Source organism: Mercenaria mercenaria, chromosome 17 (assembly GCF_021730395.1).
Source record: "Mercenaria mercenaria strain notata chromosome 17, MADL_Memer_1, whole genome shotgun sequence".
Taxonomy (NCBI): Eukaryota; Metazoa; Mollusca; class Bivalvia; order Venerida; family Veneridae; genus Mercenaria; species Mercenaria mercenaria.
This window is the reverse complement of record NC_069377.1, coordinates 56,851,945-56,877,573: the sequence shown is the minus strand read 5'-3', so window position 1 is coordinate 56,877,573 and position 25,629 is coordinate 56,851,945. Positions and strand designations below refer to the sequence as shown.

At 33.3% G+C, this 25,629-nt stretch overlaps 1 protein-coding gene across 1 annotated transcript in view; it reads left to right on the top strand.

The window, feature by feature from the left end:
• LOC123535703 (rh5-interacting protein-like) overlaps positions 1-25,629 on the top strand; it is a 49,535-nt gene that overhangs the window by 17,112 nt on the left and 6,794 nt on the right. Inside the window, exons 2-7 of the mRNA XM_053527857.1 lie at positions 15,228-15,291; positions 15,836-15,955; positions 23,027-23,164; positions 23,737-23,862; positions 24,213-24,350; positions 24,833-24,970. Of these exons, the coding sequence (XP_053383832.1) occupies positions 15,228-15,291; positions 15,836-15,955; positions 23,027-23,164; positions 23,737-23,862; positions 24,213-24,350; positions 24,833-24,970 (724 nt within the window). The remainder of the gene's footprint in view (positions 1-15,227; positions 15,292-15,835; positions 15,956-23,026; positions 23,165-23,736; positions 23,863-24,212; positions 24,351-24,832; positions 24,971-25,629) is intronic.

Below are 25,629 nucleotides of genomic sequence, written 5' to 3'. Positions count from 1 at the left end.
TTTTTCTTTAGCTATAGGTACGCAAAACGTAGCCAAATTTTCTTACTTGAAAAAGGACCAGAATTTGTATTAATTTCAAACAAGAATTACCTAACTTGTTATTTTTAGTAGGTTTGACAACTGGAGGCACTATTTAAAGCTTTAATCAGATACATGTAATTATTTTTGAAATACTGACGGTATAGAGTTGAACGTAAGACTTTAAGGATGTTCTAAATCGAATAAGGGCCATAATTTGTACTAAATTCTACTAGGAGTTATTTTACTCGGTTACTTAAGTATGTTTGCTTACCACATATGCAATGGTTACTGAAATATAAACTTGCAAATTTTTGACTAGCGACAGTGATGCCCTGTCAAATAGAATAACTCTCATTATTCTACGAGAATAGACGCTATAATACGCTGAATGTTTGAAAAAAATGGAAAAGTTAGAAGAAATGATGGTTTAAAAGCCTGTAATTGACATCAATATGCTTTAAGTTTCAAGGTTAGAATTCTGTATTAGCATTATTTACAACACACGCTCCATCTGTAAATTGAACAAAGGTCATGTTAGACATAAAAAAAACCCATGTTTGATTAGATTTATTGAATATTGCTAAATGTTTCTCAAAATATTTGCACACTGCCACAACTTCACGTTGTGGTTTTAATGTTTTAGGGTATATGTCGGTTTAATTTTCAACAGTTGGTCAGTTCTTTTTTTGTCTCAAAACCTAGTGTCTTGTTAACTATACCCATTTTTATATTGGATGACCAAATAAACAAAATGAAAAAGATAGGTTGTGGAATGTCAAGTATTTTAAATATTTTTCATACTCGTCTCTTAAATATCTCAAATTTATGTTCTTTACAGTTATTTGCACAGAACAGGTTTGCACTGGTACAGAACCCAGGAACACTGGTTAGGTTAACTGCCCGCCGTTACATGACTGAAATACTGTTGAAAAACGGCGTTAAACCCAAAACAAACAAACAAACAAAGATCAAACATATGAGTTATTGTGTCGTAATCATTGACCTTGTGATTTTAAAGCTTATAGTCTCTCAAACGTGACAAAAATAATTGGAAACAAAACGAATCAAAACGATAAGAAAAAACATATTCAAGAAAATGTTCGCGACAAAATTCGCTACTAAAATAATTCCTTTGTTTTAAGAGGAGTAGTCCTGAATCTATGCATGAGACCGAATAATTGATGTACGGTCGTGCGGACAGAATGCTAGTACTGAGGCAGACAGGTAAAGAGGCATATAACTTGGGAAGAAACCATTTCCTCCGACCAATGATGGGGATAATGTAATATAGAGAGAATGTTTGAATGTGTTTGGCGGATATAAATATAATAAAAACATTTGATCATTCTTTCGTACATGGTATATTAACAAGAGTTATTGCGTGTAAAGTGTGTACGCGTAAAGAAACTACTAACCAAACTAAATGTAAAACTTTAGTAACACGAACGCCAACGCCGTAAAAAGGCTGACGACAACAGCTTCATTACTTAGAATATTTCTAAAAGTCGAGCTAAAATATGCATCTCACAGATATTTCCTAGGAAAGGCCCTTAATTTGTATACGTGTACTGTTCACACTTCAGCTCTGTCCGCGACTTTATTTTTCTTTATTGTATGTTTGGTGCTCTCTATCTAAAACCTTTTAAGTTGTTTACGAGACGTTTTGAAGGAGCTGTTTAGTCGTCAAATTGGATCAAAGAGGACTCATATATTTTAGCTTCAAATCTCCAAATAATCTTAAGGATGACCTAGTGGACATTTTGCAATTTATTTGATTCCAAAGTATACCGTTTTATTTTCTAAAAATAACCCAACAGTTAAGGAGATTGTAAATAATCACATAACAAACAGTCGTGGACACGTATTGCATGTCACTACTTGGGCATCCGGTACATTACATACAGCATAACAAAATTCAAACCAGGACGGTCGATTTTCTTAGAGAGTTGAAAATATTTCATATTTAATGACATGTTTAAAACAGGATCCGAGCGACTTCTAAATTACTAGTTGCATTTGCAGGAACTGTTTCTCACATTCTTAATATTAACTTAACAAACAAAATTACACATCTGTTCCTATCAGAAATGTATTGAATCAAATCATGTGGTAATATTTTTTGATTTCTTAAAGCCTAGGAAAAGAGCCTGTTTAACACTTTCTCATTTAACAGGTATCGGAACTTTTTAATCATATGAAGTTGTGATATTAGTTTGCACTACTTAACTCTGTATCTTAGTTGCGAAACTCGAATAGATACATTTTAACAAATTATCTCTATACTAAATATTTGTTAAATGTAGCGAGTAACTGACACAGCAATTTTTACCAGAAATAAATATTTCATAGAAACATATTAACAACGTAACAGTAAACAGTAGTTTAAAATATAAATCACCAAGCTAATGCAAAATATTGATAAAATCTTAGCTTTGTCTAAACGAAACAAGAGCTATTAATAGAATCGGAGTGCGCCTCAAAAGTGCAAAGATTAATGAAAATGAATATTGCATGTTTTGTAAGATGTAATAATTGATAAATCATACGATAACAAGATAATGCATTCATGATGATACCAATATACCAAATTTTAGCTTTGACGAAAATACAATCATGATATCTAAATTAGACACAGAGATCTGTAACAACCAGATCTTTCTTTTTGATTTGCATTTCCAGTAAAAATATACCTTTTAGTGATATAAATTTGGTTTTCTTTTACAGCCTAAGTAAAATATCGGGTATTACAGACAAGCTAGTACTATGTTTTCTTCGGGTTGTTGTATCACGGTTTGGCCGCCACCTATATAGCTACATTGGGTAACGTGGCTATAAAGCGAGCCAACGTAAAACAACGTGTCGGACGCATGACAAAACGTGAATTGGAAAATTGAACTGTGAATATTTTAAAAATTCTCTCCCGTTTTCCAACACCGTACTACAATGTGAAAACAATGTGGGGAGAACGTAACATGACGTGGTATAACGTAGCAAACCCGTAACAGAACCACCTGTTGTTTTTTTCAACAACGTGGCAACAATGTGGCGAGAACTTGGTGGTTGGTATTACGAAGCAACAGGACGTGAACATAGCGCGTCCATCTGATTGATATTGTCATAGTGACACGTTTGGCGTGTTATGTTATAGCTACGTTGGTAATAAAGGAAAACAAGCTAGCCAATGCGGGACGACTTTTAGCTGCACGTGGCTGTAGCGTGGCAAAAGCGAAGCCTAACGAGGCACAGCGTAGAACAGCGTGGCGACAACGGGGTGACAGCGCGTGGTTGCAGTGAGGCAACAGCGTGGTTATCACGTAGCTTGTGTGTGGCATTGTGGCATACGGCTAAAATTTCCAAATACGTGGTTGTCAGAAACAGACCACAACGGCGCTGGAAAATGTAAAAATATCACTGAGGTATCAGATGGAGTAGCGCTATGCAATCCCTACCTCGACTTAACTAAACATAGAACAAGACGTAGCAACACGTTGTAAAGACGTATTAAGCCTAGATGATACGTCTGAGTAGGTAGATGACTGCCCGGTTTCGCTTGGTTTGTTATTCTACGTATTTATACGTTTCAACTACATTTAAGTATGTTTTGACTACGTATCACTACGTTTGAGTAAGTATATGCTACGTATATCGAAACTCCACGTTTGTTTTGGACAGTCCAAAACACAAGTGTCGAGACACATCATCGGCTCGTGTATATCCGTATCTAATGCGTCTTTCTACGTATATTACCGTTTTACTACGTTTAAAAAAACACTTGTTTTCTTAATACCTGACATGGTGACTAGGGCTTATAGTACAGACAAGAAGTAATAAATCAGTAATGAGGAAATCTAGTATTAATGCAGTCAAAATTATATCAGATAGTCATGTTTGTAAATTTCCTCAAGATGTAACCTATAATAAACATCTACCGGAGAAATATTCAACGCGGTTATGAACAAAATCTATACAGTTCTTTGTGTAGCGTTGTATTACTTTGTAAAGGGAGAATACATTGTCGATTATTTACAAAAATAATATAAATTTTATATTAGGTATTTAGTTACTTCCGCTTCAGTGAATTTTCAAATTTTCAGTTTTTTAATTTTATATAATTATCAGAAGCATTGTCTTTCATGGTATGAAAATCAAATGTTGAAGAGACAAAGGAAAGATACTCTGCAATTGTTATTTAGTTTCGAAATGTATGTCTGGGGCTGTGTTTTTTTGGTGCTCTGTGCTTCCAAGAAATCTACCCTTACCTATTATCTTTTGTCCTGTTTATTGGCATATACAAATAATCTATACAGAAAAGATGTGTTTTAGGAAAGAACAATAATCATTTTACTTGATATTGAAGGGAAAGGCAACGTTCTTACGTCAATTTCACTTTCTGAAATTCCTTAAATCATATAAAGAAGTGAAAGAATTTTCAAAACCGGAGTAAAAATGAGAAAGTTATGAGTATTTCAAGATGTGGTCAAATTGGGGGCCATTTTGTTTCCATGGCAACAAAAAACAAAATGGAGGAATTGTTAAATATTTAGATACATATTTGAACTGCATTTACTTATTTCTGTAAAACAATTCTCTATCTTTTCATGCCATAATGAAAGAAACTATTGTTTTTACACCTTACACTCAAGAAACGTATAAAAATAATCTATCTAAAGGTTTTTTTGCTAACAAAAGAATTTAGCAGTGTGTTAACGACGTCATAAACACACTAGAATGGCTGCCTCCATGATCAGCCATTTTCATAAATTTCAAACTGCCATATCATTTTTAATAGTGGTCGAATTTTAAAAATTCTTTCAGCGTTATAAAAGGCTTGAGGATGGCTTTCATATAGAAAAAAATTATTGTCTGGATGGCTTCCCTTACCCTTTAACATGTATGTCTAATATATTTCTCTAGAAAGTGTAAGTAGTTCATTTGTTATTGAACATGTACATTTCAAACTTTAGCAGAAAAAATGAAAGCGAAAGTAGAATTATTCTCCCATATTTAAAAAAGAACGTTTTGGTGTCACCTGTACAACATAGATAAGTATGATAGACATTAATTGTAATAAACTTCGTGGACAATTTGTTTGAAAAATGGAGTTGGTGTTTTCTACGAAATAAGCATTTCCAGACAAAGAACGGTATATGCATTAGAAGCAAAGGTTGAATTTACTTGTTTTGAACAAATATATTTTAAATTGGAATGGTCCGTTGCAGTACAAAATGCACTGCTAGTCTCTAATACTACCGTAATGATCATAAGCAAGAAATTACTCTCTATCCCAATACTATAAACATCCCTTTATAAGCCTTTAAATATAATATTACTTTTAGCAATTGGCACACATAACTAGACTATGTAGAACAAACGACATAGTTTAATCTAACCGTATTTGTACGCATTTTGAACCTCTTTTTATGTGCAAGTTAACTTTATTGCGATACATTTCAGTACCGTTGCGCAAGTGTTGTCCATGTTTGTCAAATGCAAATATCACAATCAATATTTTTTTTCTGCAACGAACGTGCATTTTAACATCGATTCTTTATAACATTGATCATGTGACTGATAAGGGAGTCATTCACAAGAAATTTATGGTAACAGGAGTTCGTTCTCACAAACATATAGGAATCTGTTGAACTTGGACAGCCGAATCATGGTAAGTTACTTTTTTTCTTTTATTATGTGTAAAAGTTACCAAACTACCACTATATAATAGTCAATTGAAATATTGGTTCGTAATATCGAAATGATATCTTTTCTATCTACATGCAAATTTTAGTTGGTACACAAATTTACATTTAATATACAAATAGTGTTAATAACATGTGACTGTTCTCATAATGGCCCTGTAATAGAAACAAGGTCTGTCGTATTACCCCATAGCCAAGAGTCGATAACAGGGTCATCATTGAAACCTACATTTATATATATTGACAAATTTATTATATCTTTTTCAAGGGTATTATGATAAAATAAGAATCTCACTTGCTTGACAATGTCATCTGCTCTTATAAATTGCACATCTGAAGAAACAGAGATATGAGTTAAACACATTATTTAAAAAGCTGGTCTTCTGTTTTCTGTATAACGTAAAAAAGGGAAAGCTTAAAATGGATTGCAAACTGTGGAAAAATTTCAAACTGAAAATTTCTGAAAAAGTGTATATTATAATTTTTCCCACGATGTTTTCTGTATTGAATAGTGTTTTGAAAATTCTCATTACTTTATCAGTAGGACATGAATATAAGAAGCGACAGACTCGCCCACACTTTGAGAGACACGTTGTTTCTGACTATTGACAAATAATAACAAACACTGATTGAATGTGATACTTCATTTATTTATTTATTTGGGTTTTACGGCGCACCAACACAGTATAGGTAATATGGCGCCAAACAGGATTACAAATTTTGGTTCCACATCTCATTTACATCGAAATATTAAATGGGATAAGGCCGTGACTTCTGTTATTATAATATCATTACAGAAATTAATGAAATATCATAGCATATTGTATGAGATGGAAGTATCATGAAAAATGAAAAGCATGAAATGATAGATTTCCAGCCAAAATGCATAGAAACAAGCAAATTCGATGAATTGGTATCCCCCGCCGAAAGGGTTTGTGGAGAGGAATGGCAAAAAATATATACGGCAAAAAGTTGAGGATGTTACTAAGAAGAAAATAATTTCATTAGTCAGAATCAATTTAACAGAAAACGAATGTTTAATTTAAAAGTACATGATAAATGTATGACACTTTGATCCTGACTAAAGAATTTATTTTGAATGGAATATTCTTACTGTAATAAGCTTAGCTTTTAAAATTAAATGCAGTTAATTGAAACATGTGCTTGAATTTTAACTGGAACGAAATATTGTCTTTGAGTGGTTTGGCACCAAGTGTTGCCGTTTAACATGTATATTTGAACTCAAAAGAACAGATGTCCTTAAGAGAACACAATCAAGTAAGATAACTTGAACATGGCTGGGGGCAAGGTTGGTTCCGTTACAATTTAACATGTTGAAGGTTTGAACTTTTTTTTTTTAAAAAAGGAATGGAAATATATATATATATATATTTTTTTTTTTTTTTTTTTTTTTTTTTTTTTGAGAGGGCGAGGGGGGTGGAGGGGTTGAACGGGTGAGGAAACAAAACTTCACATGTTGATTATAAATATTGATGGAAAATTAAAAATGAAAAACAAAAAGGATGCATGATCGGTGGTGGGCAGGACTGGGTGGAGGAGCGAGGTAGGAGAATGGTACAACTTTCATGTTAATAAATATTCATGGAAGGTTTGAAAAAAATCTAAAATAAGGAATGATTTTTTTTTTTTTTTGGAGGGGGTGGGGGTTATTATTATTATTATTATTATTATTATACCACATTTATATAGCACTCTTTTCATGCACGTGTACACGTTCAAAAGTGCTTCACAGAAAAATTGCAAAAATACTAAATGTAAAACGTATAGATTAAACAAAATAAACATACATACATATTTAAAAGTATTTAGGTTAACCTAGGATAAAATACTGTTCTACGCAGTTTTATGAAGAAGAAGAAAAAAAAGCATCAATGTATCGGTCAGGAGGAGTTGGAGGGGGAGTGACCAAAGCAAGGGGGTGACCAGGTGTGGGTGCACAACTTCACATGTTTATAATAAATGTTCATGGAAAAGAATGAAAGTAATTTAATGAAATAAGTTTGTTATGTACAAATATGTGGATTTTTACACAATTAACGGGCAATAATGTAAATTCAAACGAAATTGTGTATGCACAACCACATTATGGTGCTCTAAATTCTGTTTAAGTTACACAGTTCTAGGTCAAATATTTCAAAAGTTATGATGCAGAAATTGCCATATTTATAGTACCCTATATAGTTAACACTAGAAACTTCTAAGGGCCATAACTCTTGTGTTACTTGGGCAATCTGACTGAAACTTGACGGGCCCCATAACCTCATAGTGGTGGACATGTATATGAAGTCTGTTTGAAAAAAATCTAAAATAAGGAATGATTTTTTTGGGGGGGTCGGGAGGGGGTGTGACCAAGGCAAGGGGATGACCAGGTGTGGGTACAAAACTTCACATGTTTACAATAAATGTTCATGGAAAAGAATGAAATAACTTTAATGAAATTCTACCAAATGGAAAGTTTGTTATGTACAAATATGTGGATTTTTATACAATTAAAGGGCAATAACTCTGAAGTTACAAAATAAATCCAAACGAAATTGTGTGTACACAGCCACATTATGGTAAACTAAATTCTGTTTAAGTTTCATAGTTCTAGGTCAAATATATCAAAAGTTATGATGCAGAAATTGCCATATTTATAGTACCCTTTATAATTAACACTAGAAATTTCTAAGGGCCATAACTCTGGTGTTACTTGGGCGATCTGACTGAAACTTGACGAGCCGCATAAACTCATAGTGATGAACATGTATATGAAGTTTTATATAAATATTCCCAACCACTTCTTAGATATGGCTCCGGACGGGCGGACGGAAAGACGGACAACGCCAAAACTATATTCCTCCGACTTTCGTCGGGGAATAACAAAATAGGGAACGCTATGATGCTGAAGCTCTATTTATGATAAGCGCACATGTACAAGACAATGGAGGGGAAAGCATGCATTGTGCTAGCAAATGCAGCTACCGAAAATCCGAGGCCAAAATGTTCAACGAATTCTCAACATCATGATAATAGGTTTTGCTCTGATAGCCTAAAGTATGCTGACAGATGTGTATACAATATGCCATACCGAAATGCACAAAGTGTGTTGAGGGTCACCAAATATTTCATGAAATACATTTTGCCCATAAAAGGTAAACTGAAGAATGTATTTGATTACTGAATAGCCACGTGCAAACATTCATTTCTTTAATAATATCAGATTTTCTGGATTATTTACTTTCAAAGATGGCAATATAAGCTTTATTCAACTCTATTTGACCATTATTTCCCTTGATTTTACCTAATCAACAATATATAGCAGTTACATTTCCCTCGCAAATTTGTTGGATCTAATCCGAAATATATCATGCGGTAATCTTTATAAGACACGTACTTTATGACTCAGCCATTATTCAAGTATGTAATTACATATATTTGAATAGATCAATAATTTTACTTAATAGTTTTTTTTTCTTTACCCTGCTTTCAATGTTACCATTTATTTTCACCAGTCCAAGGTGAAAGAACTCTACAGGGGTCATGCCACCCTGCCACTCCCAGTGTAGATTTAGATTTAGCAAAGTCTCTAATGCAATCCGCCAAATGGTTCGACAGTGCTCTCATGCTGCCCTTCTATTCCTAGTGTACTGTTTGAATCGACAGTGCTTCTACCTTGGCTCCGGTATAATAACGTATATCGACAGCACAGCGCCAATGACAAGAGGATGTAGAAGCTGCATGCACAAGCATCTAAATAAAAGTAAATATATCAAAATTATTTACCTATTTTGTTGGGTTTAACATCGCAAAATAAATCTCTAAATAACAGAGACACTATACATTTTTTTATTATTGATGAATGATTCGTTATTAAGATAATGAGACGAAGTGCACAGCCTAAGATTTGGTACTGCGGACAAAAATAATTAGTTAGATAGCGGCTGTAAGATATCATACTGACGCAATATTTAAGAATCATTGTTATTGCAATTTCTTACGACTAAGTCATTGTCAGTATAATACGAAATATTTTCTTACGTAATACATACATTCTAAGGAAGCATCTAGTCCCGAATACGCAAAGTCGCATTTCGAAAGCAAAATTTTGTATGGCATATGCCGTTCAAATCAGTTCGATCAATTTAACCTCCTTAGGCAATCAGTTTTACAAAAGCCACAGAAAATCAGTTTAATAACCAGCGTTAATATAGATATTACGGACACAAAGCTATGTATAGTCTGTATCACATACGGTAGAACAAAACAGACTAATAACAACGTTTCAATAACATCGAAATTTTATCTTTCGCTTCTACAACAACCAAATCAAAACAGGTTTTGATAACAAGCGTTAAAATAGATAATTTGGTCACAAACCGATTGAGATGGCAGAGCAAAACAGACCAAAGACAACGGTTTAATAACATATAGCTTTTACCTGACTACTTACCTTCAGGTATTGCTACCAAACTAACATATTTTAACTACTTTACCAAATAACAGCATAAATTTCTATTGTCCACCTGTATGTTTTCTTCACCCATCGCCCAAGAGAAATTTCCTTTCAATACCTGTCTAGAGCCCAAAACAAAAGATTGTACTGATGTTTACTGAAAAAAAAGTGACACAATCTTACACTTACTGCATGATTAATTTTTTAAACTATTTCCAGTTTCGGAAGGTCAACAGAGTACTGCTGTAATTATCACCTAATGTACAGTAAAATGAATAGACTAATAATAATCATCATAACCACCACCACTATCATCATCACCATTTTTTTTTTCGTTTAAAGGTATGATTCACAACGTCAACAACGTCGCCATCAACATCATCATCATAAGGATACCGTAAAAATTATATAAATAGAACAATTAGTAAATAACCACGGTATTATATTTCTTAAACTAGAGATGCCAAAATTCCGAAGTGCCTGGTTCGATTTGGCAAGTTATCGAACTTTGCCGAGGTTTTATGGTCAAACATATTTTGTTCAAGTTTGGTGAAGATTGTTACGCTTTCAAAGAATTCAACTGCTATTGGCAACAACCATAGAAAGATGCGTTCATTCATTCCCAAATTTTCAATCATTCTTTTTATATCGTAAATAACCGATGATCATTTGACATAGATAAATAACACATGGAAATATTTAAAATTACATTGTATTCATAAGCTTTAGTGTCCAATTATTGTAACTTTTCATTCATCTTTTAAATTAAATTAATTTAATGAAATACGCTATAAACGAAAAAGACAATTTGTTCAAAAACTTATCTGCATTTTTCTTGCATACTCCCCTCTGTGGAAACATTACTGGAAAACGTCAGCTCTTCAAACATGTGATGAACGTATTTTTGTACACGGAAGTGTCGACTTGCCTGCTTAGATAGTTGTGAAGGAATAAACCGGTTTGAAATATAAAATGATCAAATTAACTACACCCATGACCTGCTTGTGCGTGAAATTGATTAATCGACGCATGTTATATTATATGGACTGGATTAGAGTAATAGAAGCAGAAATTATAGCTCTTGCGTACCTACTGAAAAATAACATAGATTTATTTCTGAGGAGAACATAAATTTCTTTATTCGTTCAAAAGATGTCACGAAATATTGCTGAATTCATGATATTAATATTAAGAACGTAAGCATAGTTTTGCCATATTTAAGACATATTTGATTGTTTTAGTGTCAATCGTGTCAATGATGAAAAAATACTTTAACCGTAGATCTAGCTTCTTCCTTTAAATTTAGTCTTAGTTTTTGGGTCGACAGCTGTGCTTGTTTTGAACATTTTAAGTTTCTGTAAAAAATAGATTAAAAATCGAACTTTTGCAAATACCCATAATATTAAAGATGTTTTAAAATACGCCAGGTAGTTTCATTTATAAAATTAAATTAAAAATAAATTACATAAAATATTTCATTTTTATTGTTTTCTGATGTGTATCTGTTTTATTCTAATATGTGCATGCCTTCGCATTTTCAATGTACTTATGTTTATTATGCATTATATTTTGTATATACAATTGGCTGTATTTTCACCTTAAGGTATTGGAACCGTAATAGAGTACCTCCTTTTTGAAGAGTATTCAATTCCTACTATAAACTTACTTTGACTGCTTTGAGGGGGGTGGGGGGCGCGTAGGTTCAAGCCCCACTGGGACCACATTTTTTTTCTCCATATTTTCCTTTTTTCTAGAAAGTTTTTACTTCTTTCAAGACTTATTAAAGATGTATTGTACAAAAGTGGAAAATTTTCATTTTATAATCGATTTCTTGCTGTTCAAAGTGAATTTACCTCTGAATCAGGAGGGGTAGAGTTAGACCTTTTTAAAAATATTAAGTTGTATGCGGTAAAAGTTCTCTATTTTGCCTTCATCTTTAGGTTATATATTGTGGAAGAAATGCAGGTAGGTTTTACTTCTGCCCCAAGGTTATTTTTGAATGAAGTGAGCAAAATTCAAAACAGACCCACAGAATTCGACCTTAACTTTTCAATGTTGGACTTTGAATTCTGTCTCATTAAATCTGTTTACTTGAGGCACCCTAGAAAAATGATACATACAGTTTTATTTTGTGTTTTATAATTGTTTAACAATAGTTTGATGTTTCTTTTATCAATATTAATGTTGTAATAAATTATCTGCAAACGTTTTAGATAGTGGCCATCACATTGAAATTTGTCTTTACTTGAGCTTGAGGAAATACCATTAATTATACAAAATTTACAGAAAACGGCACGGTAAAAGTGTTTGAAAATTTGCAACACAGTGCGAAACATGGTCAACGATAAGAATATACCAAGAAAATGCTACTTTTAAACATTACTATTAGGGGTCCAATACATTAAGAGGGCCTCACTGAAGATAAGCATTAACAAAATGAGCCATCCTCTATAAATAAAAAAATTACTTACTTTACTTTACTTTACTTTACTTTACTTACTTACTTACTTACTTGCTTGCTTACTTTACTTTACGTTACTTCACCTTACTTTATTTTACTTTACTTTACTAACTTACTTTACTTTACTTTACTTTACTTTACCTTACCTTACCTTACCTTACCTTACCTTACTCCACTCCACTCCACTTCACTTCACTTCACTTCACTTCACTTTACTTTTTTTTACTTTACTTTACCTTACTTACTTACTTATTTACTTACTAACTTACTTACATTACTTTACTTTACTTTACTTTACTTTACTTTACTTTACTTTACTTTACCTTACTCCACTCCACTCCACTCCACTTCACTTCACTTCACTTTATTTTACTTTACTTTACCTTACCTTATTTACTTATTTACTTACTTAATTACTTACTTTACTTACATACTTATTTACTAAAAATAAATTGCATGGAGTTTTATAAAGCAATAGTTAGTTCTTGATGAAAGGAAATTTATAATTTATTTCATTTAGACAACTTCAGTTGTAAGGCCAAGTAGGAACGAATGGAAACCTTTTCCTTTCCTGGATCAATTTTACTCTTGGAGGCTTAAATTTCCTTTGAGAACATTGCAAGTGCTAAATTTAATCAAAATGAAAGTAAGTCAGGATAGGTGCAAGAAAAATAGTTTCAGTAAAAGAACATGGTGTAGAATCAGCTGTAAGTTTAGTGGTGATACCTATGTTTCCATGGCCAATTCTTGTTTTATTCGAGAGAATGCTCTACAGATCAAAAAAGCCTCCTAACTTTTACCTTTCAATACGATGTATCGTCCGGAAGATATCGTTACAAACCTTTCAAATAATATACAGGCTTGTTACTTCTTTAATAAGCTGGTTTAACCTGAAAATGACTACTTTACTGCAATCATGTTACAATGCTGTTCATTTGACATGATAAGATTACACTGTAATTAAACAGCTCGTATACAGTTTGAAAAATATCAACAAAAATAAATTAGTACTAACAGTAATTATCAAGATATCCCTATTGGGTTTTTTTTTTTTTTTTTTTTTTTTTTATTTTTTTTTTTTTTTTGGGGGGGGGGGGGATAATGTTTTAAACACTATATCCGTCAACTGCCTGGAGAGTGTCATATTTACACTAGTACAAGTGTATTCAGAGCGGATAAATGGCGCCAGGGTGCAAAACGTTGGTCGTGGGATCGGCAACTTTGTACTCAAACTAAAATAACTTACATGCGGATCAGAATCCATAGAATGGGTGTTTTACACTTTGCACGCTAAAGATACAGAGAATTGTATGGAATATTAGCGTCTCCTGTATCTCTATTTCCTCTTAATTAAAATTTCTAAGAGTTTTTTTAGAGGAATAGCCAATATGGGGCTATGAAAAGCTTAAATACAATCTAATAGTAACGCGTATTTGTTAATGCTCATTAATACCCTACGATACATTCCCTAAACTGTTTAGGCTGATCTCTACAAAACAAATGTCTTGTCTTAGGTTATTCAAATAAAATACTAGTAATCGTAATCCTTCTTTCGTTTCTCTTGACCTTTTTTTCAATGTCATCGCAATTTTGTTTACCCTGCAGCGTTTCAGTAAGTATTCATTCATTCTTCGAAATCTTTATGCGCGTAAGAATTTTATTATCGAAAAGACAAAAAGAGAAAGGCGAATATTCAGAGAGGTTTTTATTCATGAAGCCTAACTTTCTTAAAAAGTGTATCAATTAACAACATTTTTCTTTTTCTATAGTAGCGACACAGATATTAAATTAAAGGAACTATTTTTCTATAGTAGCGACACAGTTCTTAGATTAAAGGAACTATAAGTCTTCCAATATCAAGAACATTATTCCTTTTGAATTCTTCTATTTCATAAAAAAAATCATGTTGAATAATCGCTACAGAAATCCAAATAATGAAAAATGTCAATGAAATAATTTCATATAGCTAATTTTTAACATTCAGCATTTTAACAACTGCTATCGGAGTACATAAAATGTGTTTGTTGTGTCGGTGGTGGGTGGGGGGGGGGGGGGGGGGGGGGGGTTTAAAAGAAAAGATCCAAGTACATCGTCCCAATACGAAAGTGAACATAAACGTTTTTTTTTATTGTTGTTGAAGTTTTTTCTTTAGTTGTTTTTTCTTTTTGGTTTTATTTATTCATTTATTTTAGCTTTAACTGTTTGTTGCATTTTTTCAAAATAATTTCCAAGATCCATTTATATTTTCAAGATCATTTGGAATTATCTTCTAGGCATGTCCAAACATCCGGTGAAGTTTCAACGTTCTTGATCAAGCGGTTTTCAAGATATTGATTGGAAACCGTTTTCCATGATCTTGCTCCTATGACATTGACCTTAGATCAAGATGGACAATTATAACATAAAACTTGTATATATTAATTAATGAATATTTTATCATGATTTATTGTTGAGCGGTTTTATTTTAATGCCCTGTATGCACGACTTAATATTTACACCCGGTGCCTCACCTAAGTATTTGCGTAGGCGTAAATTTATATAAGGTTCAAATGCAGCAATGTATAATTATTGTTGTTGATTTCATATATTTCAGGGACCCATTTTACCAGTATCTGTACTGATCGTTTCAGTAGCGTTCCTTCACTTTTCGAAAGCAGGTAAAACGTTTATGCATGTACCATTCACACTGTTTAGCTGCGTGTCTTTAGCAATCTTTAATCATTATTCAAGAAGGATATTACAAGTCGTTCTGCTAACATGTACAATGTTCCGATCTAAACAGAAACCAGACCGCCCGCTTAGCTCAGTAGGTAAGAGCGTTGGTCTACGGATCTCAGGATCGCGAGTTTGATTTCTCGGGCGGGGCGTATGTTCTCCGTGACTATTTGATAAACGACATTTTGTCTGAAATTATTAGTCCTCCACCTCTGATTCATGTGGGGAAGTTGGCAGTTACTTGCGGAGAACAGGTTTGTACTGGTACAGAATCCAGGAACACTAACTGCCCGCCGTTACATGACTGAAATACTGTTGAAAAACGGCATTAAACCCAAAACAAACAAAAATAAACAGAAACCATGTTTTTGAACGTCAGTTGGTTGTAGGAAAGTCTTTAAGTGGTTTTTCAATAATGTCCCTTATTGGATGGTTAAAACGTATATTGACTTGCATTGTATCAATACAATTATGCATTCTATATAGAACTTCCAACCGCATGTAACAACAAAGGAGACTGTCCTGTAAATTCAAATTGTAATACTGACTGTGTGTGTGACGTTGGTTACAAGCTAAATACAGGCAAAGACGGTTGCATTCAGAAAGGTATATGTTCTACTTCTATGTACATATAACGCGAGACAATTTCCTGCCTTCATTTAAATGTTCCAGCATTTTAAAGACAATGTAAACAAATTTAAAAACAAGAAAGTTTTAAACTATTTGAGTAGTTAATCGGACATGAAATGCTGGACAGAAAGGCAAACCGATGTTTGCCATCCTCTTGTTTCGAAAAAGATCAAGGTCACCTTTAGTATTTTGTCTGGTCTATAATTTTTTATACATTTGTGTATATTTAAATAACCTGGCGTAAATATTCAACAGTACAAGATATTGTGCATTATGCAGAGGTCAAGATCACAACCTAGTTAACTTGCCCTTTTTTGTACATGAACCCCCCTCCCCCCCTCGCGCCCACTCCCCCTTTATATGCTTTATACGCTTATCTTTTACAGATTTTATTAAGTATAATACATGTTTTTTTTTATATTAGTTTTCCCAGTATTTTAAAAATGAAATGTTTTAGTATTTGTATTGGTAGATATAAAACGCTTTTAAAGATTGTAAACCTGTAGAATGCAAACCCAGGCACATGCTATAACTAAATGGTATATGTAGGTAAATGCAACATTACTGTTGTTCAATACAATAGGTTGATATGTAGTGTAGCACTGCATTGGCAAACAGTAGGATTGACTCTTTCTAGAGAGTGATTTAAAAAAACAAGTATATTTTAGGACTTCTCAAGCAATAACTAACAACAGCATATAAGCAATAGCATTTTATTCCAGGTCAACACTTCAACATACAAACAAGTTATGCCAAAGGTATCAAACAAAATTGTATATCAATAGTATAAATTAGTGGCAGAAAAGGCCGCATGATATCAGGCTCACTGACTGACGAGCAAGCAAGCGCATGTTTTCATCAATAAATTGACTAAAATAGCAACTGCGGACTGCGGACTTGTGAAACCAGGAATTACGCTACGTGGTAATGGGCAAAACCTAGTTCACACTGTAAATGGACCTATCTGTTAACCGACATAGCGGTAACACGCTGAAAACTGACCTAGCTGTTAACAGACGACCTAGCGGTTAACAGACTTTAAATTGACATAGCGGTTAACACACTTTAACCGACTTAGCGGTTAACACACTTTAACCCGACCTAGCTGTTAACACACTTTGAACCGACCTAGCGGTTAACACAATTTAACTGACCTAGCGGTTAACACACTAAAGTGTTAACAGAGCTAGCGGTTAGTATCACTTTAACAACAGACAAACAACCAATGGTTCGATATACTTCCAACCAACCTAGCGAAGTACATCGCTATAACAACAACCTACAACCATAAAACAGTTGTTACACTTTCAACTGCCCAAGTAGCTTACATCACTACTGCTACAGGAAACCAACCTGTGTGTTGTAACATTATCCCCGTTTAGTTATATTATGAGAATAACACATTAACTAAAATGTTTACTGGATATAGGCAAAAAGCAGTTAGGATAACTTTAGTGTGTAGATGACAACCAAACTACCTAAGAAGTATTGTGACCTTAGTCACCCATAGTATAGCAAGTTAAAATCTACAAGATCTCAATTATCACTGCAAAAACTGCCTTATCCACTCAAATAATAAACTGATTTAGGCAAATGTAACTCAGGCAAATTTAGCATGTAGATGGAAAACTTAAACTACCTAGGAGCATTGTGACCCCAGCCACCCATGTTTCCAAGGACAAGGTACATTGTGACTATAGTCACCCATAGTATAGCAAGTTAAAATCTACAAGATTTCAATTATCACTGCAAAAGCTGCCTTATTCACTCAAATGTTAAACTGATTTATGCAAATTGAAAGTTACTCGGGCAAATTTAGCATGTGGACGAAAAACCTAACTACCTAAGGAGATTGTGACCACAGCCACCCAAGTTACCAAGGACAAGGAGCATTGCAACCATAGTCACCCATAGTATAGAAAGCTTAAATCTACAAGATTTCACATATCACTGAAATAAATTTAGACTTGAATTGGATATGTGATGGTTAATACACATGCTTACTCGATGTCAGTTTCATACCCTCATCAACGCGACAGAATACTATAAATTAAAGTATATAATAGGTTATTTAATCTTAAAGAGTTAAGTCATTGCATTTATATCTCTTCATTTTCTACTCAATACGTTCAGGAGCGACAACAGAATCCTAAGAAATAATGTTTCCAATCGTATATCTAGAACTGAAACTTCATAACATATTTCCCACAAAAAGGACAAATATCAGATTGATTTCATATTCAAATAGAAACTTTTCTTTTTTTACAAAATAGAATAACATAATTGGCCATAGCCCGTCTAACATATGGTCCTATAACAGAATGATGTAAACATTCATCCTAGATACATAACATAGATGGTGAAGTGAAAGATAACATATCATAAACAACTTAGTTCTTTGTGGCATAACAGTTAATAGTGCAATGAACATAGATTAAACACGGTAAAATTATGTACAAGTGTTATTTGTAATCCGCGCACCAAAACCCTAAAAACTCTTGAGAGAAAAGTACGGGAAAGCGTTGGATTACGTGACCTGGATGACTATACAATTTATACAACATAAAAAGTACATCAATTATATTTACAAAACAATGACTGTTCAAAATTCATATCGATTTAAGTTCATTGCACTATTTAAGCAAGTTTCAACATGTAAAAACAACAATGGCTAATTTACACAATAGAAAAATTATCTTTGCAACTGAACATCTCCGAAATGAATCATGGAATATTACTTTCACTCTGCTGAAAAAGTACTTTGTGTTCATGCTAAGACTATTGTTGAGACGGCGATTAATATTCTTCGATGTTAAGGAGCTGACCACTTCTTAGTTTCCGTTTGCCCAAGTCAGTTGATAAAACTACATTTGAACAAACATTTCTCCAGGCTTAACTGTTTCTGTTAACTATATTAGTGTTTCCTGTTCTGTTTATTAGTGTTGTAAGTTATTTAAACGCTCTTTACAAACTTAATTGTCTTAAAGTAATATATATAACTACAAGAGAGTATATTTATATTCATCCATGTGACTTGCTATTGTAACATTATTCATCTTATTCACTGTCCTGTCGTGACATACTAAGCAAATGTCCTGCCAAGGGCCACTGCAGCTGATTTTCTTCAAATGATTCCCGGTTTGTATGTCTCCTAGTTTTGGTACAGGAAATTACTGTTTGCCTGTGACAGAGCGAGTCTGATTTGTATGTCAGTTTAAAGATTCCAGAGTTTGTGAATTTTCATGCTCTGTAACTGATCAAATGACTCATCAGATAAGGTACTTAAATGTTCATGTTATACAATTATTGTGACATTAATTTTGTAGCTATTTATAGTTAGTCATTCTCTTTTCTAAACTTCATTACATTCAAGTTTATATTCCACGAAAGTCTTGGATAAATTTGATTTATACAATCCACTTGACTGGCTTAGTTAATCTGTCATGTATGTACATGTTAAACTGATGTCACATTATGATTTCCAAAACTGTTTGTACTCCTTCCATTTTTGCTTGGTATACCATTTGTGCTTGGTATATTGTTCATTTTTAATTACTGTCTGTACACAATGTTCCTCCCTTTACTGCATCAACAGCCTGAAAATATATAAAACTCCACCGGCAGAATACTTCAAATTACATAAATAATATTGTAAACAGCAAAATAGGTCTCCATACATGTACCAGCTACTCCACAAAAAACAAACTTGTGTAACTCGTCTCATTTCTCTTTGAAACTTAACAACTTGACTATATTCTCCATCTATACAGAGATATGTACCTGCAAAACATCTGTAATCCAGACCCATTTAGAACAGATCCATTCTGCATCTTTTTTTTTATTATTATATATAAGTAACAAATGATGACCTACTAGATATTCACTAACATGTATCATTAACAAATAGGCACCTAAATGGCATGGCACCTAAATGAGAGTGGTGGGTGGGATTTTGAAACCATTACATTTTGTGTTGGTTGTACATGTGCCGACTATCGAATGACCAGTGGTCACACGCTAATGATTACTAGTACGGAAAATGCCGAGTGTATCCAAATACCAAACATAGATTGGTAACCTTGGATACACACCAAGCTTGATGCGCCAAAATAAATATTATTATTTATTAATAAAATAATAAGTATTATTTAATATCATATAAGTGAAATTATTTCATTGTTTATCAATTAACTCTCTTTAATGTGATAAAACATTTCATGATATTTTTATTTAGTTTTCCCTATCAATTTAAAATAAACTCACATTAAATCTGTAAAATACAAAAAAATTCACAATCAAAGATTTCCAGACATTTCTAAACTTCATGAATTACATCGTATACAGTTATGACATTTATAAATTGGTATTATGTTGCCCTATTACTTGAAAGATGATGTAATGGCATGTAATATGTTGTTTTTTTTTTTTGAAAAAAAATTCCCAAGGCGAGGAACGTTTGTAGCTCTGTTACAGTTTCTTGTTGATTTTGATTTGTCAGATAAGTACTTAATTTATTGCATCTATATATTAATCGATGTTGTTTGAACAGTTAGCCTAAAACTTTGAAACCAAGAAATAATATATTTCAGACAGAGATTTGTCGTTGAATAAAATCATTGCTTTGAATTCAGGTGCAAAGGAGTTAGCTCACGAGGGCGCAGCTCGATTTATGTAATAATACGCATCTGAAAGACATACAAAGATTGTATTCTAGAGCAAGTCACTGTTTGAGATGAATCATTTCTATTCTAACACGTTATCACGACTTATATTGTTCAACCTTAACTACATCCATCAAATATTTGCCCGTTTTGTGTCGGTTTCATTTCCAGTGCGCCATTATGGCGTTTGAAAGTATAATTGTAACGTACAAAAAGTGAAATAATTGATGCGTAATAAGTCACAATTCTCAGCTATTTTTGTTTAATACGGACACAAATTGGCTCGTGTTAGAATATCCGCTAGTAAACGGTTTTAATTTTTAAGAAATGGCGACATAAATTAGAACGATCTAATCTAGTTCGCTTGTTAACGCAGTTTTTTTTCATAACTAACTAATTCTAATGAAATTTGATACTTTATTCACATTCAAAATGTTTCTCTATCTGTTTGTAAATCATTCCATTTCAACCTTTTCATTTCTTATATGTAAATTACTAACAATATATAATCGGCCATTTTTTTGTTACATGCAGCAGCTGCATACTGTCTTGAAACTTACGAATTGTTAATTTGCAAAAATTCTATTTTAGGGAACATAAGAATTTTGTATCGCTTACATGTAAACCGCTTGACCGGCAGACAGACATAATTGCTTAATCTTACCTAACATTAATTTTGTAAGAAACGGGGGCTATAATATGACAGTCATATTACTTTAAAACAAGGAGGCTTATGTTAGATTTGTAAGCTGTATTTACGTTTTTGTACAAAACAACCATAAAGCATGTATAAATTGAACTCTTTATATGGTCATTTTTTAGTTTATTAAAACCAATCCAAGTTAGAACGTTATTTTACAACACACTCGATGTATGAAAAGACCATTATTTCGTGGTTAAAGTTGCTGTGCTCGAATCACTTGTACCTCACCGTTGTGGGTTCAAATTCTTGCTATGTTGTAAACATTTGTCATGTGAGAAAGCCATCAACATCGATTACGGAAGGTCGGCGGTTCTTCCTAGGTGCAATTATGCCCGGGAGGGGTGGGGGCATGCGGTGTCTTGTTCCACCATCGGTCGTCTATGTGACCTTAAGCCAAACAGACAAAGACAATCGAAATTTATGCAACCTAATTAAACTGTCTTTCAGCACATGATATGCTTTTAGCATATGACTGACTAGCTTTGAACACTTTTCAAACCAAAATATAAAACATTTATTAGAACTTAGCTTTAACTTTAAAGTTATTGGTGGTACACGCACATTAGATACATACAACGGAGCAGTTGATAACCCCGTGTGTAAAACCGATCCACCACGTACCTGTTTCTGTACACCAATATGGTTAAAACTTTTTAAAATGAAAATTGAAGTCTAGTTGTACATGAATAAAAAAACTGACGCATATTGACGACTTATCTTTGTGTAAGACAAGACAAATTTTAGATGTAAGCCAGTCATGTGAACAAATATCTTTCAACATATTGCCCGTTTTGAACAAATTATCGAGCGTTGTACAACTTTTAGACGACTGAATAACACTTGAAATATTTTTGACGGATTGTCGAAGACAATTCCGGCCAGTGGAACCACAATAATACATATACGGATTTCGGCTTAGTCGATTTTTGATAACCACCATATATTTAACACTTCGCCGAAAGAAAATAGTTCCCAAATGGTAGCACATAGAACAACTATTATTACTACGCTTTAATTGAATGCAGACGATTAGTTTAGTATAAACGCAAGCAGACCGATAAACTAAGCACACTTTGTATACGAGACATTGTTCTTATCTTTGAATGCCGCATTTTTCATTGACGATTTAACATCAATGGAATTCACAAATAAGTTAGCTGTACTAATAATTCAGAATTTAGGGAAAGTAAAGGCTAGCTAGGCTATTTGTTATTTTTAATCACCACAAAGAAGTGAAATAGAATGATAGAATTATGATAGATGCTTTCGATAATCAAGAAGTAAAATACTTTTCCAATGATTTATGATACTTGGAAGTTTACTGAGAAAGAAATTTATTATATTGCGGAGAAGAATATTACTTAGCTCTCGGTTAATCTGTAATAGTTATTACTGTTTTGTAATTGTGTGTATGTGTCTACATGCACATATGTGCAGTCTGATCATGATAGTCTGCATTGTTCATATTTAGTCATTAAATTCGCAATGAACATAGAAATTTGGCAAGGAAATTATTACACTGTTGTAAAAAAAGAGAAAAAAAAACATAAAAAAACGAAAAAGACATTTACAAGTTTAACAGTCCCAACAGAAATTGGACATTGCTGATCTTGGACCTGACAGAGTCAATACATTTCAAGAAAATCCGTCCTCCAGTGTTTACAATGCTTTGATTATTTACAGTTATTGGTGATACATGCACAGCAGATACAGACTGTAAAGTAGTTGATAACTCTAAGTGTAAAACCGAAGAAACCCGTACCTGTATCTGTGCAGACGCTTACAAGCACCAGGAATCAGATGACACTTGCATAGCTAAAGGTATATTGTAACTTTGCAATTCATTTACTTAGTATACAAAAGTATAGACTTAATTAACTTAGGCATATTTCCATCAACTTTAATGAAATATGACTTTTAAAAGACTTTTGAAAAATATAAGATGTACGAATTGTAAATATGTGACAGTGTATGCATATATATACAATAGAGGTTTGTCTTCATATGCTCAAATATTCCATGTTTGATAACAGTCACCAATATCGTTAAAACTTATTTCCATGACAATTGAAGTCAATTTGTGCATAAATAAAATCTGACGCATATTGACGACTTACCTATGTATAAGACAATAAAATCTGGAAAGTAGATCCCTCGGAAGCACCGAGAACAACGCAAATAGTGAAAATTGCAGACTCGGTTTGATTGAGTCTGTTCATGGGCAGTAATGGAAAAAGCAACACTGCCCACGCCCCCTAGCACCTAGCACAAGACCTATTTCGGTGTAAGCCAGTCAAATTTTTCAATGTTTTTTTCGCTTTGAACAAATTATCTAGCCTTGTACTACTTTTAGACGGCTGAATAACACCTGACGTATTCATTTGTATTTACAGTTATTGGTGATACATGCACAGCAGATACAGACTGTAAAGAAGTTGATAATTCTAAGTGTAAAACCGATGCACCACGTACCTGTATCTGTGCAGACACTTACAAGCACCAGCAATCAGATGACACTTGCATAGCTAAAGATATATTGTAACTTTTGCATCCAGAGTTATACAACAGCTCACTGATGCAGTATACCAAGTATAGACTAAAGTAACTTAAGCACATATTCATCAGCTTAATGATATTCATTGTAAGAAATACCGTTGAAGAAAATATGATGCATCAATTTTAAAAGTAAAAGTGTAGATCTTTGCAAAATAATATAAAACACGTGTCTTTTCATATGCCCAAGACAAGACCTATTTCGGTGTAAGCCAGTCAAATTTTTCAATGTATTGTTCGTTTTGAACAAATTATCTAGCTTTGTACTACTTTTAGACGGCTGAATAACACCTGACGTATTCATTTTTATTTACAGTTATTGGTGATACATGCACAGAAAATACAGACTGTAAAGAAGTTGATAATTCTAAGTGTAAAACCGATGCACCACGTACCTGTATCTGTGCAGACACTTACAAGCACCAGCAATCAGATGACACTTGCATAGCTAAAGGTATATTGTCACTTTCGCATCCAGAGTTATACAACAGCTCACTGATGCAGTATACCAAGTATAGACTAAAGTAACTTAAGCACGTATTCATCAGCTTAATGATATTCATTGTAAGAAATACCGTTGAAGAAAATATGATGCATCACTTTTAAAAGTAAAAGTGTAGATCTTTGTAAAATAATATAAAACACGTGTCTTTTCATATGCCCAAATATTCAATGTTTGATAACAGTCTCCTCTGTATGTTTATAAATATTCTTAAAATTTGTTTTCATGAAACTTGATGTCTACTTGTCCGTAAGTCACAATGGACGCATATTAACGACTTACTCTTGTGAAAGACATAGCAAATTTGAAATGTCATGCAGTGTCATGTGAACACCAGTTATTCTCACGAATCGTAGGATTTGCACAATTTATCTAGCTTGTACTACTTTTAGACGACTGTATAAAAGTTGACACGCTTACTTTTTTATTTAAAGTCATTGGTAATACATGCGCAGCAGATACAGACTGTGAGGCTGTTGATAACTCCTTGTGTAAAACCGATGCACCACGTACCTGTGTCTGTGCAGACGCTTACGAGCATCAAGAATCAGATGACACTTGCATAGCTAAAGGTATATTGTAATTTTTGCATCCAGAGTTATACAACAACTTCATAATGCACATTAACTTCAATACAATAAAATGTAAATGAAGATAAAGAATGTAAGATATAGAGGCCATTCATTTGTTTCAATGAAAGGTGGACATATATTTTACCGATTTTCACCATATGCAATATTTTCACACGTGGCGTAGAGTATAGTTCTGTACCAGTAAAAAATATTGCATTGTTTATACATAATATGTATATATATTCGTTTACAAACATCAAAACAATTACTTTTGTTGGATTTAGTTTCAAGGGAGGGGATGCCTCCTTAGGACTTTTACAAAACATCAATATACTGATTTAGGAAACATTTGAATGGTGTATCGCTTACATAAATTTTATAAAAGACTGTCCACCCAAGATCTTCCGCTCCCCCCGCCCCCCCCCCCCCCCCCCCCACACACACACACACACCCCACCCCCGAAAAAACAACAAACAAACATGAACTGTACAGTGAAATACATGTAATCTAGACGTACTGTCTAAATATGCTTACATTGATAATATATGATTAATAATTAACTCGGGAGATTTTTAGTGTTTGTTAATTTTGTCATTATTATTTCTATTACTGAGTCTGTTTCACGAAGCATACTTCTGACAAAGCTTAAACTAAGAAG